This window comes from Fundulus heteroclitus, chromosome 15, assembly GCF_011125445.2.
Source record: "Fundulus heteroclitus isolate FHET01 chromosome 15, MU-UCD_Fhet_4.1, whole genome shotgun sequence".
Taxonomy (NCBI): domain Eukaryota; kingdom Metazoa; phylum Chordata; class Actinopteri; order Cyprinodontiformes; family Fundulidae; genus Fundulus; species Fundulus heteroclitus.
This window is the reverse complement of record NC_046375.1, coordinates 9,463,725-9,480,179: the sequence shown is the minus strand read 5'-3', so window position 1 is coordinate 9,480,179 and position 16,455 is coordinate 9,463,725. Positions and strand designations below refer to the sequence as shown.

The window sequence follows — 16,455 nt, the reverse complement described above, 5'->3', positions numbered from 1 at the left end:
TCTTGGATCGCAATCTTGTTTTTCTCTGCTCAGGATATAAGTCTAATTTTTTGTATTATTGCTCTTATGAATCCCATAATGCACAAAGCATCTTCATTACATGGCTTGGAAGTGCCAATTAACTCTGTAACTTTGTTACACATTAATTTTGACATTGTCTTAAAAACCAATATGTTGGCAGTATGGCACTTAGAATAAATCTCCCCTGCAATCTTTTGTTTAAAAACTTAAAAAAAAAAGGAACACTTGTTTTTTTTGGGTTTTTTTTATCTTTACATATTTACTTTCCACTTTCTGTATCCATGACATCCTGTTGCGCTGTGCACCCTTGGAAAACCACGTCTATCATTAAGACTGGTTGTGTGCAGCAAACTGTTCAGAAATCCCATTTAAATTTGGTTCTTTCTCGAGCTATTTGTAGACTTACAACCAGCGTAATTTGGTAGCCTTTTTGTGCTGAATTGTTTGTTGGTCAGGGCAAAATATAAGCCCCTTCTTCAAAATTAACCCATTGAAACTGGACTGAAATTTGCCCACACATACCAACCAACTGCCTTCTAGAGAAAGGTGTTAAGGTCAGGCAAGAAAATTATTGAATTATTTCGCCACAACAACAAGAATTATATTCCGAGCCAAGGCTGTCATGCACAGTGCAAACTGTCAGTTGGATGGTAAGCATTGTTTTGTGAAGCTGTTTTGCTGCCAGTGGTGCAATGCACAATGTGGATAGAACAATAATCAAGGATGACTACCTCCAAATTCCTTAAATTCATCTCCAATCAACTGTTATATTGTTGAACCTTGGACACAGTTGCGTGTTCTAACAGGATCATTATCCCAAACAAAATCAAAGTAGGGTTTTGACTGGATAAAGGACGCTTGTGTTAAACTTCTGGAGTGCCATGACCTTAATTGTTCTTAAAATATTTGAACCATGTTTAAAAGTGTGTGACATTTGTTGATAATAAGCATAATTGATTCATTAGACCACATGAACATCTAAAGTAAACCCATCCTTTGTAGACTCTTCTCTGGTTTATACTTTACTATCTGGTGGCCCAAAAAACTGTTTTAAGACTTATTTTCTTTCATACAAATATTCCTAGGTTTCTTAATCTCACAGTATTAGGCTTGCAGTTATTAGAAATTGCTGTGATAACGACATTGTTAAACATTGCCACCACACATTTTCCTTACTTCTCAAAAACAATCATATTTGTTATTGCAAACACCTACATTGCATTGACAATATGTTTCTGGGTTATTGTGCAATCCTATTACATGGTGCAGTTATTGAAATTTAAGTTTGTGACAGATGTGCATATGGAAAGGTTACTCTGAAAGATTGAATCTGTTTGATTATTCATGATATTACATATATTTGTTCAGTTTCAGGTTTAAACTTGTGGGTAAAACGTCTACCACCTGACTAATATTGAGATCATGGTTTAAACATATGGATTTAAAACGTGCAGTAAGACCTTACTGATAGTGAGACTAGTGTTCTTTCATGGTATATATAATTTTTTTTTTCTTTTTTTTCCCAGGCTGAAGCGGTGATACTTACTGGTGAATATCCAGAGACTCATAACAGGATGTTTATCTGCATCTCTGACTCCCCACATCAGCCGAGTGCACTCTCACAAAGGCAAGCGTGTATACTGTGCGCAAACAATTGAGGTTTCCTCCGTGTCGTCATTGCAGCCCTTAGCCCACTGACACTAGAGTCATGTTTCTACAGTCATTTTCACTTTAATCATGCAACATTAGTACTGTCATGTGCACACAAACAGGAGCATTCAGTGTTACAGAGTCAAACCACAAATACATTTTGATGATAATTTATTATTGTTTTAAAAACGCTTAACAAAAATATAGCAAGTGTCTGCTTGATACATATTATATTTAAATCAGTAATTGAATAAATTATATAAAACACAAGGATATTAAATCATTAAAGTCTTTTTTTTTTTCCTCAGGTCATGCTGTCTTGACTCTTCATGAGCTCAAATCCCTTTAGAGTATACAGGCAATCCGTGATTGAGATAAAGCTTTACTTCAAATAGGACAGTGACAGAGTTGGCCTTTAAGGATCATTGGGTTGGATTAGCACGTCAGTCTCGGAAATGCAGCCTGACTCCAGCTTGATGCTTGTTGGTTTCAAAACGACGGGACTGTGATAACGCATCTGAGCACCGGTTGCTGATCTTGAGATGCTCAGCTTAGCTCTCCCTCTGGCAACATCCTGGAGGCTTAAGGCAATATTCTCTATCTTTTGTATGAGATCAATGACATTCCCTTTGTCCATCTCGGCCTCAGTGGCCATAACTTCGAGCCGGTCTGCGTCCTCACTCATGTCGAACCTCTCTATCTCAGAGTTCACCCGCTGTAGCTCCTCCGGTGACAGCCTAAGGGATGCTGAGGGGGACAGAGGGCAGAAGCCTTGGAGGTGCACTTGTAGGCTGCAGTAGTGAAGATAAGTACAAGGGCAGCGAGGACAGCGGTGGGTCTCCTCTCCTGTATGCAGCCGTTTGTGAAGCTTGAGGTGGATAAATTGAGTAAATCGTGATGGGCAGAGCTTGCATTGATAAGGCCTCTCGCCCGAGTGTAACCGCTGGTGGGTCTTCAGGTTGCTAGTGCTGCTAAATCGCTTATGGCACACCTGAAAACGAAGCATTCAATTTAGCTTCTGGTCTTCAAGATCAGATAACATGATAGCTAAAACCTTTAGCTTCATTCAATAAACAAACTCAAGCTGTGAAATAATTGCTCTGTAAGTTACACACTTACCTTGCACACGTAAGGCTTCTCTCCTGTGTGAACCAGATAGTGTTTTTGCAAGTGTGCCAGCTGAGTGAAGTTCTTGCTGCAGGTCTGACATTTAAACGGACGTTCACCACTGTGTACTCGCAGATGAACCTGAAAACAGCAGGCGAGATCAATATTTGCTCTTTTAGATTCAGTAAACTCTACAAAAACACAGTATTGTCACTCACTTATGTTTACGGCTGGCTAAGTTCTCCAACCTTGGTAACATGACAAGATACTGACCTTGAGATTCGACAGCTGCCCGAAGACCTTTCCACAGATGTTGCAGTCATACCGGATCTTTCCGTTTTGCCTTGTGAGAGGGTAAGACAGGGTCTTGTAGCCAATGACCGGCTGTCCTCTCTTTTCCCTCCTAAGGTCCAGTGCATCTTCAGTATTGCCCTGAGTGGCAGAGGTAGGTTTGGAAGGAGGGTGATTTGAGGAGACGGCCATTCCAACAGGGGGTGAGCATTCCCGATGTTTTCTAAGGAGATTGATGTCAGTGGGTGGAGAGCTGGCCGTGGTAGATACTGTGACGTCTGCATAGACGTTGGTGGGAGCAGAGTATTTGAAGTCTCTGAGGTCATTTGAGGTATTCTTGAGGTAGTTTACCTTTTTGGAGTAGAGGTCATTAGTATCTTTGTGCTCACTTTTTTGTGGAAGAATGATATCTTGTTTGGAATTGGGTGATGGAAGTGAAAAGTCTTTGGATCCACTGCCTGAGGGATGTAGGAAGTGTGCATGGTTGTTGAAAGGTAGGAAACCAGATGCTGTGTTCAAGTGTGGTTTCAGTGGTTCACTGTAGAATGGTAATGAATGTGGCAGAGGACCCAGTGAGTAGTGAGGCAGTAGATAAGGACTGTGCCTGAGAGTTGAGTAAACATCATTAGACACAAAGGCTTCTTGGAGAGGTTCAGGTTTGCCAGGATGTTGAGTGGGTTGCAGGGCAAAGTGCAAACTAGTGGGTATGGGCGGGTTCAATGCTGGCCTTTTGGCAGTAGCTGGGCTGTAGGGTGCCAAAGATGACAAAGGAGCATATCTGTAGCCATGAGCAGACTCCAAGTTGGCCTGCATTGGGTAGACAATATTGGGACAAAAGGGAAAAACTGAGACCCTTGGCTGAAACACCTGACCGTCCTGGGGTCTGAGACAGATAGACTTTGGTTTGGGAGGTTCATCTCGGAGAATCTCAGAAACAGTGTGCCCTCGTTTTCCTTTCGTCCTCTCGCGAGGCTGGATCTGCTCTATTAGACAAATAGAAAATGGAGAGACGTCATTAGACGCAGATTAAATTAGTTTAGACATTCTAGAGCTCAAACTTTTATTTGATTCTAGAAAGTGACCTGTAAAGTTTTCACATTAATATGCATAAAACATATGTTTAAATCAATATGATCTTTTTCACGAGTATGGGGATTGGTTCAACCTTTTTTTTTACCGTTTCAGTATTAGCTGTATCTGGTGTGACTATCAGTGTTTCTCATCTCATCACAGAACTTTGTGAAATGCGGCACCAGACGTGAAACACCACAGGTCTGATCTGAATTCAGATAGTATACAGTCCCTGATTACAGCTTCAGAGACATAGTCATTTATACATGTGTTTCTTTTTATATCCAAGCAAGACAGACATGAAAGAAGATTTAAGAAAAAGATGGGGGGTTTTCTCCAAAAATGTTTGACAAATCAAGACTTTCAGCACTAAGACAGACATTTTGACTGAATTCTATACGGATGGTAAGCTTACAATGTCCAGACTTCTACAGTTTCACATGTGAACAAGAGAATAGCTAGGAAGGCTTGAGGGTGAAGCTTTTATGGCTTGCTGCAGACTAGACAAAGTACTCAAAGTGGCAAACAAAGAAAGACAAAATACCGGGTATACTTGTCCATTTAATCTACTTTGGACACAGTTAACATCAACCCATGCACAGCAGAGGAAGCCTTATCTTTTGTTCACTCACGTCTTACCCTACCCCTCCACCTCTTAGCAAACAAACAACTAACGCTGAGTAAGATATCAATCTTACAGCAGGTCACCTTGTCAGAAAGTTGAAGTAGCCCTCTTAAGTCTCTTCTTTTAAGAGCTAAATAAATATAGGAAGTTGTGACTGAATAACTTCAATACCTGAAGTCACAACTACCGTGGGAGCACCAAAGTGTTTAAATAAAGCAATAAGGACTAAAAGCCCTAAAATCCTACAAACGGTCTCATTTTACGTAAGTTCTGCCTCTTTAGATAATCCCCTCTCTGTTTTCAGGACTCTTCTATCACCTTTTGTGCTCTGTTTCAACAAAGGGGCCATGGGTGTGACTGAGTTACTTTTTTAACACCCATACAAAGGCTGCGTCAGCTGGTCAGCTGTTTGACAGGGAGCCCTTTGCTGTGACAATCTAACCCCGATATGTGCCAAAGTATAGGCAGTGGGGTGGTTTCTAATCAGTTCCATTGAATTTTACTCCAACGTCCTTCCTAAATTGATTCCACGCAAGCACCTACCATTTTTCTCAACAGCTAGTTGTCCGAGATGGGGGTAGTTACAACGCTGGGCGAATTCAGGGCTGTACCAGACCAGAAGCTCCTGACCTGGCTGAAGTGGTTTAATTGTGTAAAAGAAGATGTCCAAGCCAGTCTGGCAAGCAACCAGATTCTGCTCCTCTAACGATCGTGCTGGGTTGACGTAGCGCATCCAGTTGCTTTGATCCTCGTTTAAACCATCCAGAATATGGTGAAGTTGACCCTCTGAGAAGACCTAGAACACAAAAGAGTAAGAAAAACATGTAAGGTAATTCTGGTAACAATGAGCCAGAAACACTGTCACAAGCGCTGCAAAATCAGGATGTCAGAGTTTCCTAGCCTCTTTTTGGTAAGTGTTATATTTTTGTTCAGCGGAAGAAGCAGCTCAGGACTGGTTGTGGTGTTGTAAATGACTTGGAGATATACCGAATAACACATTCTCTGTATGACTGGACTGTAGTACAACATCTCGCCTACTGCCACCATGAGTTATGACAGTTGTCGAGGAGTTTTCCTTTGCCTCCTGCTGTCTGACGCTTTGATGTAGCGCTTCTGAATAATTTATGGTTAGCAGACCATCTCTGTTAAACGTTTTTTAAAGGTTTGATCAGCCTGACATTATTTCATGGCTATCAATCCTGTCCTGCTGAATTGCAACGAAGCGTGCGCGTCTGTGTGTGTGTGTGTGTAACGGAAGACGCTCGGGTGTTGCTGATTTGTAACATCACAGTTCTCAGGCTCAAAGCCACTTCCTCGCTTAGTCAGTGTGAGAATGTGTGAGTCTGGAGAAGTGCGGACATGTGTACGGTGTATTTACTGGCAGTGATACCACTGCTGAGAGAAGCAGAGAGTGAAGAACCACTGCGTCACTGAAACCAAACAGCTGTGTGTGCCTATGTGTGCATGTGGCCTCAGACAGCCGTGCTGAGTACCGGCAATCGCTTTTGCATACGTGGCACACACTTAGTTAATGCTCCATCTAATGCAATACCCAAGAATTGGCAAGCAGACTCTTTCTTTTTACAGGATGCCTGTCCTTGACCACAACTGCAAACCAGCGCAGCCCCACCGCTATAGAAACATCTCCAGCTGGAGCGACAGGATGTGAACGGTTCTGAAACGTACACTTTTGCGTTTCACATTCATGCACCCAAATCCAGAACCTCACGTGTTGCTAACTTACCCTCCAGAAGTACCGGCTGTCAGCGTCTTTTGGCAGCGTTTTGCTGGTGTAGCTTTCGCCAACGAGAGGGCCAAAACGGGTACCCTTCGGAATCAACTCCTTACTGCACACCCCAAGCACCTGTTCAGCAAAGAAGGATGCAGAGGCATCACACAAAATATTAGTTCACAAATGGAGAGATGAGCAGCTACTCTGATTTCATCAAATAATGAACATATAATTACAAACGGCAGAGTCTTAAAAACGGTCAGATTGATCAAAGTTAGGATTTCCAATCCAGCTTCTCTGAGATTCAATAAAAGAATAGAGTACAGTATAGAACAAACTGCTTCCTGGCATAGTTCTTGTATTAGTTTTTATCACAATTACATTTTCAGATCAGCAAGCAACTAGAACAACAAATTTTAATATCAGAAAATGACATCCTGAGTAAATAAAAAACTGTTTTCAAATGAGGGAAAAATGCCATTAACACCAACTTGGCCCTCTGTGAAAATATAATTATCATCCTTTTTTAAATCACGATTTAACTGTGTTTAACCAACTTATTTTAGACAGCTGAATTAAATTTCCCTAACCACACCCAGGGCTGATCACTGCCTGGCCTGCAGAGTCAGGAAATCACTGAAAAAGGACCAATCTGAAAATATCGAGTTGGCTAAAAGATCTCAAAATGTAACACGTCATACCCCGATCTAAAGAAATTCCAAAACAGATGAGAAACAAAGTCATTTACATTCCTTGATCCGAAAAGATTGACAAGGCCATTTGTAAGGGTTTGTGACTCCAGAGAACCACAGGCAGAGTCATCGTCCACAAGCAGCGAAAACAGGGAACAGCAGGGAACCTTCCCAGGAAGTCAAAAAGTTCTCTAAAAGCGCTTCAAAAACTCATCCAAGAAGAAACAAAAGAACTAAGACCATTGCGTCAAGCACTTCAGGCTTCACTTACCTCAGTTTAGACTGAAGTTCATGATTCAGTGATAAGAAAGAAACAATGGCATCTAAAAGTAGAGTCCGTAGACCGAAACCCATGACTGTCCCAAAAGAAGACAAAGGCCCATCTGATATTTACCAGAAAGTAGTTTGTTGAATTTTTGGAAAATATTATGCGGACTGACTAATGGAAAAGTTGAAGATTTTGGTGTGTCTTGTTACATTTGCTGAATAACTAAAAGCATTTCACAAAAACAAGAGCGCCACCATTTTTTTTGTTTTTGGGGCAATTACAGGTTCAAATAATTTCAGGTCGGTTCCGATATCTTTCGTCTATTAATACCAGATTATTATATCATCATTTAAAAACAGTTTTTGTATTTGCTCAGGCAGTCTTAGTCTGATATTAAAGATGGTTTTACCATCTGAAACACACAAGAGTGACAAAACAGCCAAAACAGAAGTCTATATCGTCTTACATAACTCCCCTGCCCGCCTTATTTTGGCAAAGCAACAGATTTTCTCGTCAGATTTTCCACAGCGGAGGAACAAGGTGCCACAATGTATTTCTTCTCCAAATATGCTGCATATTTAACAAGCCAGTCAGCGGAGTTCTCTTTAGCTTCTCTACCACATTAAAATTTCACCACTGCTGTTGTTCTGTGACCTCCAGGTGTGAAACTCACTCCTCTGTCTCAAACCATCAGGCTGAGGAAGAAAGGATAAGGTGTCACGGTCACACCCCCCCGACTGGTGATCTGCACCGGGTTACAGTTTTGTCAAAGCTAAAGCATAAAAGCACTGATAATGTATTCCCTCTTTCATCTTTGACGGATTCTCGTATTGTGTGTGCGGCTGGATGAGTGTAACTCTGTTTCATCTTCCTAGTTTTGTTCTTGATACCTTTTTTTTTTCAGTTGCGCTTGCGTTGCACATCATCACTAGTCGTCTGTGCTGAAAGACTCCAGATAAAAGCCTCATTAAAAGGTCAAAGTGGGACGGCAGGTATTCAGCCATAGACACAAGGTCTACTTCCTCTGACTACATTTGAGAAACATCTTTTTGTCGACAGATTCAGCCACACAACTCTTGATCTGCCTAACGTCGTCCACTGAGGCTAGACACAAACTTTTGGTCAGTTCAAAAGACCGTTGAAGGTATTTCCCATCCCCGTGCGCCGGTTTTGCTCTAGGCTCTAATTTTCCGCTGGAACAAAAGGATCAGAATCTACGTTAGCTGCTAATCACAGTGTCCTCTGTCTGAGTGCCGGGGGGCTCGGCCATTGTCTCCGTCTGTGCCTCGGCGCACACGCAGGAGAGAGGAAAGGCTCAAATTAGACAACAACATGTCAAGTACATCCCGCCTGAGGATGGATGAGTGGACGGAAGGATGTTGGAGTGACGCAAAGAAAGTCTGTAAAAACATAAACAACTCCTGCGTTTATGCGCAGATGTTTTTACAGTGAGGCTAACGTCCCGTGCTTTTTTTTTTTTTTTTTTTGTTAAATCTCCACATACGGTGATAAGATTGAGGAGGAAAGTTTTACTTACTTCTTTAGAGCTGTGGTTGCGTTTCAGGGCCAGGTTTCTTGGTAAGGATATCTCCGCTCTTGTCTTGCCATTGCTTTTGGACTCTTCCTCCAGAGGCTGATCCTTCACAATGTAGGTGCACTTCTCCTCAAAGTCGGCCTCGCTCCATGATCTCATATCTACATCCTGCGTACCTGTAATGGCCACGGGGGCGGCTTCTATGCTCTGCGGTGACCTCTCTGAGGTTAGCATGTCTGCGGGGCATTCAGAAGAGGAGGCCTAGGGAAGAATGAAAAAAAAAAAAAAAGGCGAAAATTTCTCTGTGAATTGTTCTCCGACAGGATCATTAAAAACACGCTGGCTGTCGGATCGCAGACATGATTGAGGAATTTTTCAGCTACCACAAATGATGCGGGTTCTTATTGCAAACAAAAGCAGGTTTCCCTGACAACACAACTGTCACATTTCCTTTTCGTTTTCAGTTCAAGAACACAACAGTTGTGGCACGAAAAGCCAAGTTTTGAGCTGACATCGATGTAGTGTCTAGTGTGTGAAGTGAGAAATATCATAGAGGAGGCGGTCCTAGATCTGACAATGAGACTCCTTCCCATCGGCTACTACCGGACAAACAAACTTCAAAGTGGATTCTGCCCCATTGGCCCCACTGTCCCATAGCTTACATCCTGTGACTCTCTGAGTCAACACCCCCGAGGCTACGGTGGAGGTTCCTTTTGCACGTCAGCCCTGAAACAGGACCACTTTCACAAGAAAACAAGCTCAGCGAATCAACCCGACTTCCTCCGCACTGACTCCGCTCTCTCCGCCAGACCAGAGTTCTCCTCTTTCTCTTTCTGTCTGATTGCCGCGCGCTTCTCAACAAGATGTGGTCAAGTAGATCAGCCCTCGCAAAAAGAAATGCACCCTACATGACAGGGTGATATATAGGAGTGAAAAGATGATGGAGGGTTGATGTCTTAAACAAAAAGGGCTGAGCTTGTGCTTTTCTTAACCGCCGAACTTTGCAGCTCAGATAGTGGTTAAGGAGCCACAATATTGGTAAGCAGCAATGTGATGCAAGTTCTCCTCTGATAAAAGACTAAATTCAGGGCAAAACCTAAAACTTTTTGAAGAATTCAGCCTCTAATGTAAACTCAGAGAAGCTTAGACCACAGATTTTTTTTTTCTGGGAGAAAAAAAGAGAATGGATGCAAATAAAATTGCAGAGTGATGATATTTATGAAGGACGTTTCAGCCTTTTTTCCCTCTGAAGTGTGTCGCCACAGCTGACTCGGAATGACAGTCACAAGTGTGACAGCTCACTTTGAAACCATCCAACCCAGTGACACAGCAGAAAATATATTTTCGAAAATCAAGACATGAGTCAAGAGCTGTATCTGTTTGACTCTTAGAAAGCTGAAATAAACTCTGACAGACACGTCTTCCTGGGAGACAGAGATGTGTCGGTCAGTTACAGGAAAATAACCAAATTAGAAAGCAACTTAGAAGACAGTCTGTCAGATTCTGATATCAGGGGCTTTGCAGATGTTGCAGACTTACCTTAAAGCCTTGAGAGGAGCCACACATAGGGCAGGCTGTCTGTGCTTTCCTAGATGTCAAGTTTCTCTTCGCTGCGTCTCTTCTCTCCCGTCGCTCAGCCGACCACGGTGTACCTAAGCGTGGCTGACTGCGCAGTCAAACCCTTGAGTCTGGAGGAGTAACCTAAAGGTGTGTGAGTTTAGTAGAGAAATACACTACCTTTTCCTGCTGTGCACCCTCCCCCTCCTCCCTCCTTTTTTTTTTTTTTTTTACCCCATGATGACTCCTCCTTGGACTGGTTGTGTGTGTGCGTGTGTGTGTGTGTGTCATTGTATTGCCCTGAGGCATAAGGCTTTCTCCAGGAGGGTGCGCTATGTCCAGATCACACAGATGCATCTTCATTTTCTGAAATTGCCCTGTCTGTCTGTGGGCAGATGAGATTTTAAAAAGTTCAGCAAGATTTTTTTAATCTTTTTTTTTTTTTTTTTTTTTTTTTTTTTTGGAGGCGTTGCTTCCTTTGTCTGAAATGTTAGTTGGAATAACGTAAACATTTCACGTGTGACACTCATTGTGCAGTTGTCTTCGGTCATTTCTTTAAAGAACCAGGAATTTCTTGTAATCTTTTAAAGTGCTCCGGATTAACATTTCGTCAGGCTTTCTGGAGTTCTTTCAAAATGTTTTTTTTTTAGGTTGTAGCAGCTTTTTTTTTTTTTTTTTTTTACCCATTTTCATTCAGTATTTTCAGTAGAATGTGTGTTTGGTAAGATGCTCATATATCTCTTCCCTATTAATCATTCTGAAATAAAAAGGTCTCCTAATCTCAAAGGACGGACCAGTGCCGTGTCCATCATAACAGGAAACTTAGCAAACAATCTACATTAAATGTAGACCTTGGGCCATTTGTCACCAGCAACCTGTCACAAAAAAATTGTTTTTTTTGTTAACAACACACTGTGCTGTATGCTGTCACGACCAGGCACGACTGGATTGAAGATGAGGAAGAAAGTAACTGGAGTCTGAACAAAAATTTCAGGATTTTAATACATTTCAATATGATATGATAAAGGGATGCCCCCTGTGCAATAAATTCAGTCATGAAATTTCCTAACTACCAAACAGTCCACCGCCAGATATTAGCTTTGTTAAAACAAAGAGGAAGTGATCATGAACAACAGCAATTTGGTCGCACAAATCACTGGGTGGGGTCATTGGACGCTGAGGCGGCCACTTTTCTGTAGACTCAACAGCAACAGCCCTCCAGACTTCATTTGGCCTTCAGATTAGCTCAAGAACAAAGCATAGAGAGTCTCGTGTGATGGTTTTTGTGATGGCTGAACCGCTGAGACCAAGCCTTCAATCACAAAGTGTCGTATCCTGTGGCGTGCAAAGCAGCGAAGACGTGTTCGATGGCGTGATGAGTGGAGCCTGTCTCACAATCCAGTGGTTGAGTCTCGGTTTGACAGCTGCTAAGATTACGACACGTGCCTGACTTTATGGTGATAAATGCTACATTTAATGTAGCGTGGATTGTTATGTAGGGCTGTTTTTCAGGTGTTGTGCAAGGACCTTGGTTCCAGTGAAAGAAACTCTTAATCCTTCAACATGGGAAGATATTCTGGAGAATTTCTTGCTCCTAATTGTCTGGGAACAGTTTGGAGATGGCTGCATGCTGTTCTAAAATGACTGCACATCTTTGCGTAAAGCAAGGTACATAAAGACATGAAAGACCAAGTTTTTTTTTATGAAAGCAACTTAACTGGCCTTCAGATTCCTGACTTCAGCACACAGTTGATGAATAAGAGTGGAAACCATATGCATGGCCAACATCAGGTTCAGTCCCTGGACTCCAGCATTGCAAAAACGGATCTAAAAATAAGTAAAATGTTCTTAAACTTTGTGTTTTGGTCCTTGAATTGAGCAGGTAAATAATATCATCTGCCAAAGGAATGAGTATTTTGACCCCTAAAATAAGATAATTAGACATCCTGCACTTGAAATAAGATGATAGAGATGAGTTGTTCCTATTTTAAGTGCAAAAATCTTATTCCATTGGCAGATTATCTTATTTACCTGCTCAAATTAAGGACAGATACACTTTATTTTATTTAAGAAAATTTTTGGTTCCATTTTTGCAGTGAGAGGTGTTTGACTGTTCAAAAAGGGGGTCAGTATCTGCCCAATCTCTGCTAATGTCCCCCATACTGAATGGTGGATCTTTTTAGGAGCGCAGTGTGACAACAGTTTGTTAATCCGATGTTTTGTTGTCGCAGAAAATGCCAAGCAATCAAAGTATCTCCTGTAAGAGGAAGTAATTTGAGTGATGCAACATCTCCAAGTACCCAGATCTTAGGATCAGAGCCCAAACACGTTCCACACGCCTCTGAGGTTATTGTGACAACATTAATCTAGTGAGACTGCAACTGTACACAATTTCCAAAGCATGCGAACAAGATCCCCGACAGATGTTTTACACCTTTGACGTTAGTCCGAGTTTACTCAGCCTATATGGAGGTGTCAGACCTCACAAATGCGCCTTTGGAAGATCGGTCCAGGATTCCTAAAAACACACTCCTAAATCTTTTGGACAGCTCTATAAGAAGAGTTGATGCTGTTCTTGTTGGAAAGGTTGGGCCGACGTCACATCAAACGGTATGAATTAATATTTTGATGTCATTCACATTCATGTGTGTATAAAAGTAGACAAGCAATATGAGGGTGTACATTCTCTGTCATCCAGGACATTATAATCCTTAAAGGCAAAATCTCCTTAAGGAACAAGGAAAGCCTCCTTGCCCTCTACTTAAAAGCTTTGGGCAAGAGATGAGACAATAATTTTGTTATTATACTGTATTTCCAAATAGCTGAACTGATCTGTTCAACAGGCATGACAAAAATGTAATGATCTTCTTTCAGTCCGCAGAACAGCAGTTTATAAGGAAGCAACTCTTAAAACCTTTGGTATGCCTTGATCGAGGTAACCAGAACATAATTAGTAGTAACCTCAGGAGATGTTGTCAAGGAATAGAAATCAACTTACAGTTTAATACAACGAGACACTTCTAAGTTTGTTTGCAAGCTACGGTTCCGATTGCGGTATTTTATGCAAAAGCTCAAACAAATCCTTCAGTGTATCAAACACTTTGCAGAAATGACTCATTGAAATCCTCACCTCGGTGACTGCCAGAAACTCTTCCACATCGTGATCACTGCTTTGTGTTTGTTGGTAACCTGACTTGCAGCTTTAGTCCCTTCCGTTTCTGGTTGGCAGCGAGCCACTGCAGGAATTATCTCAAACTTTCCAACCTGTCATCCACGCGCTTGACACGCGACATACCGTAACAAGCCGGCAATCTGTTTCCTTATTTCCTTTCGTGAGTGCTCTTCACCGTTTGTATTATTCTCTTTTACTTTCTCCCCTGTAGAAACATTCATATCACAGGATTCTGTTCCTTGTACACACACACGCACACACACACACACACTCCTTTGTTTTCATGCTGTTTTGTTCTTCCTTTCAGGCTTCCTGTCCCATTCACCACACCTGACCAAGCTACTAATTACGGCTGCTGACATGAGCGACCGTGTAATTTAAAATCCACTTCTCCCTCACTGTTTGGCTCTCTCTCTTCGCCTTCAGTCATTTCATTCATCACCTTCTATTCAACACATCTCTTCTCCACCTCCTCCTCCTCTTCCTCTCTAATACCTCTTTATCTGAACCTTATCCCCACTCCATCTATTACTCTTGGGGCCTGTGTAGGTAACTCAAATATGACAACATGGGTTTGCGTCAGTTGAAGTCGTTCAGAGTCCCTGGAGAGATTCTTCAGCCACGTGTGGTTGGATGCTTTCGATGGTGGGTATTCCTGGCTGATTAGCTGGAAGGAGGTTTTGTTGGCGCGACGTCTGAAAATGCATACTTAGAATGGCAGGACGTTGAGTCGCACAAAGAAAAAAAAAACGAAACAGAGTAACAAACAACATCATAAGGAAATGGGGAATGAATTCCTGAGTATGACAAATACCGGTTGATTGACGGTTAGCTGTCTCATTTAACGTCTGACCTGTAGCCTGCAGGGACGTGCGGTGTAGTCCGACACCGCTGTGTGTTCCACGAGGTAGTCCTCCAAAACCATTATGGTTTCTCTCACTTGATTTAATGCCTCTAAAAAAGTGTGCAAGTTATTTTTCTAAACAAGTTTTCATTCATTTGTGTGCTCCTTAAAACTGCATCCTATAATTATTCTAAATGAAAGTTGACAGAGATTTTTGCTTTATCCACCCTCTTGCCCAAATATATCCAGGGCCTTCCACAACTGTTGATACCCTTGGTTAGGAGGGGTAAAAAAAAAAAAAAAAACTTTGATAGTTTGTTTACTTATTAATTTAGTGTTAGGAAGAATTGGACACCTAAAGATGCTGCACCTTACGCCCATTCTTTAATATTAAACTTTGGAAAGAAAAAAAAATGTATCTCCACTATCATCCGTCTCACTTTGAACTTTGGGTCCTCCACTGGCCTTGATTTGGTATATTTCCATTTGCTTTAGGAACTATAATTACTGATCTGACTGAAGATTGTTGTTTTTTTTTTTTTTAAAGAATATGTGTTTGACATTATACTAACTGCAATATAGATTTAACTTACCTTTTAATAAAAAAAAAAATTCTTTACTAGTTGCCTTTTTCTTTCTTTCTTTTTTAAAAATAAGACTGAATCGGCTTCAAAAGTGCATTTTGTAAAAACAAAACTTGTTTCTTACAGGAACAATTCTCAGAAAACTCACATGATTGTTAGTGAGTAGTAAATAAATGGCAGTTGGACACAGAAACCTGTTTCTACGCAAACCAAGAGTATCTTTCAGGCCCTCTGTCAACGGCAGAGGCTACCTTAGCTCTGTAATTCCCGTGCTCTGGCCTGTACCTGCCTCGGGTCATTTCTCGCAAGCAGGACTAAAGGCAACCGCTCCTTCCTTTTCACCTCCTCCACAGCGGGATTGGGCTCGGAGAGAGCTTTGTCTTTGCCTGTTTTATAACCCATTAAGGGCGATACGTTAAATGCAGCCACCTTCGCTTCTTCTTTCTTACAAATTTGCAGTTGACTCGAGGGGAGCAGAACAAAAAAAGCTATTTCTAATTTCTGTCATGATTATCTTGTGGAGACACTTTAATCACCTGACATCTGTGTTGTGCTGTTAACAATCTGTTATGCTTCATGTTTTGCTTATTTTCCATTGCTTAACATTCTTTGGTGCCTGTGGTTGAGAAACCCCCCTACTTGAAGATGTAAATCTTCCAGACTGTAATGGTTTCATTAAGATAAGATAAACCTCACTGTCATGACAGGAGGAGAGTGAATCAAATAAATGTGATGTGCCAAGGCTAACTCTTTTTTTTCCTCCTCCTAGATGCTGTTGTGATCACTTCAGGTGCAGATATGAATAAATGTCAGCACTGTGCCTAAGACGCCACCCACCGAGTGCAGCGGCCGTCTCTCCTCAATTGCCGGATGATCCCTTGTTGACAGGCCCGAAGTTATTATCGGGGTTTCAGGGCTGCGAGGAATGTTGCTGTGCTTCAACACAGATGTCTTGTTTTTTAAACCTGCCCAAAACCACCCACAGAGATCACGAGAAACGGGCATCACTTTCAGCTGATGCAGATAAAAGGGATCTTTTCCAAACCGTTCATTGAAAGGTGATGGACAGCACAGACATCACAGCACGAATGGGACCGGCTTCTCAGCAAGTTACAGTACCTTTGCAAACGTCTTCTGCTTTAGTAATAGTAATAGTAAATTTTATACATTAAAAAACTTTATAGTATTTTACTGGATTTCTAACTGACCAGCAGCATAAAGTAATGTGTAATTTGGAACAGCAAGATATGGCACAAATTTTTCAATATTTAAAAAAAAAAAAGCTGAAAAGTGTGGCTTTTGCACTA

General features: G+C 41.6%; 1 protein-coding gene across 1 annotated transcript; it reads right to left on the bottom strand.

The window, feature by feature from the left end:
* Nucleotides 1–1,992: 1,992 nt before the first annotated feature.
* Nucleotides 1,993–10,735, bottom strand: prdm1c (PR domain containing 1c, with ZNF domain). The gene is made up of 7 exons (XM_012867426.3): nucleotides 10,531–10,735; nucleotides 8,995–9,252; nucleotides 6,510–6,629; nucleotides 5,309–5,561; nucleotides 3,052–4,052; nucleotides 2,791–2,919; nucleotides 1,993–2,662 (listed from the first exon to the last, which is right to left on the bottom strand). Exons 1-7 carry the CDS (start codon nucleotides 10,555–10,557, stop codon nucleotides 2,087–2,089), a joined length of 2,364 nt encoding a protein of 787 aa, XP_012722880.2. The 5' UTR covers nucleotides 10,558–10,735; the 3' UTR covers nucleotides 1,993–2,086.
* Nucleotides 10,736–16,455: the final 5,720 nt, after the last annotated feature.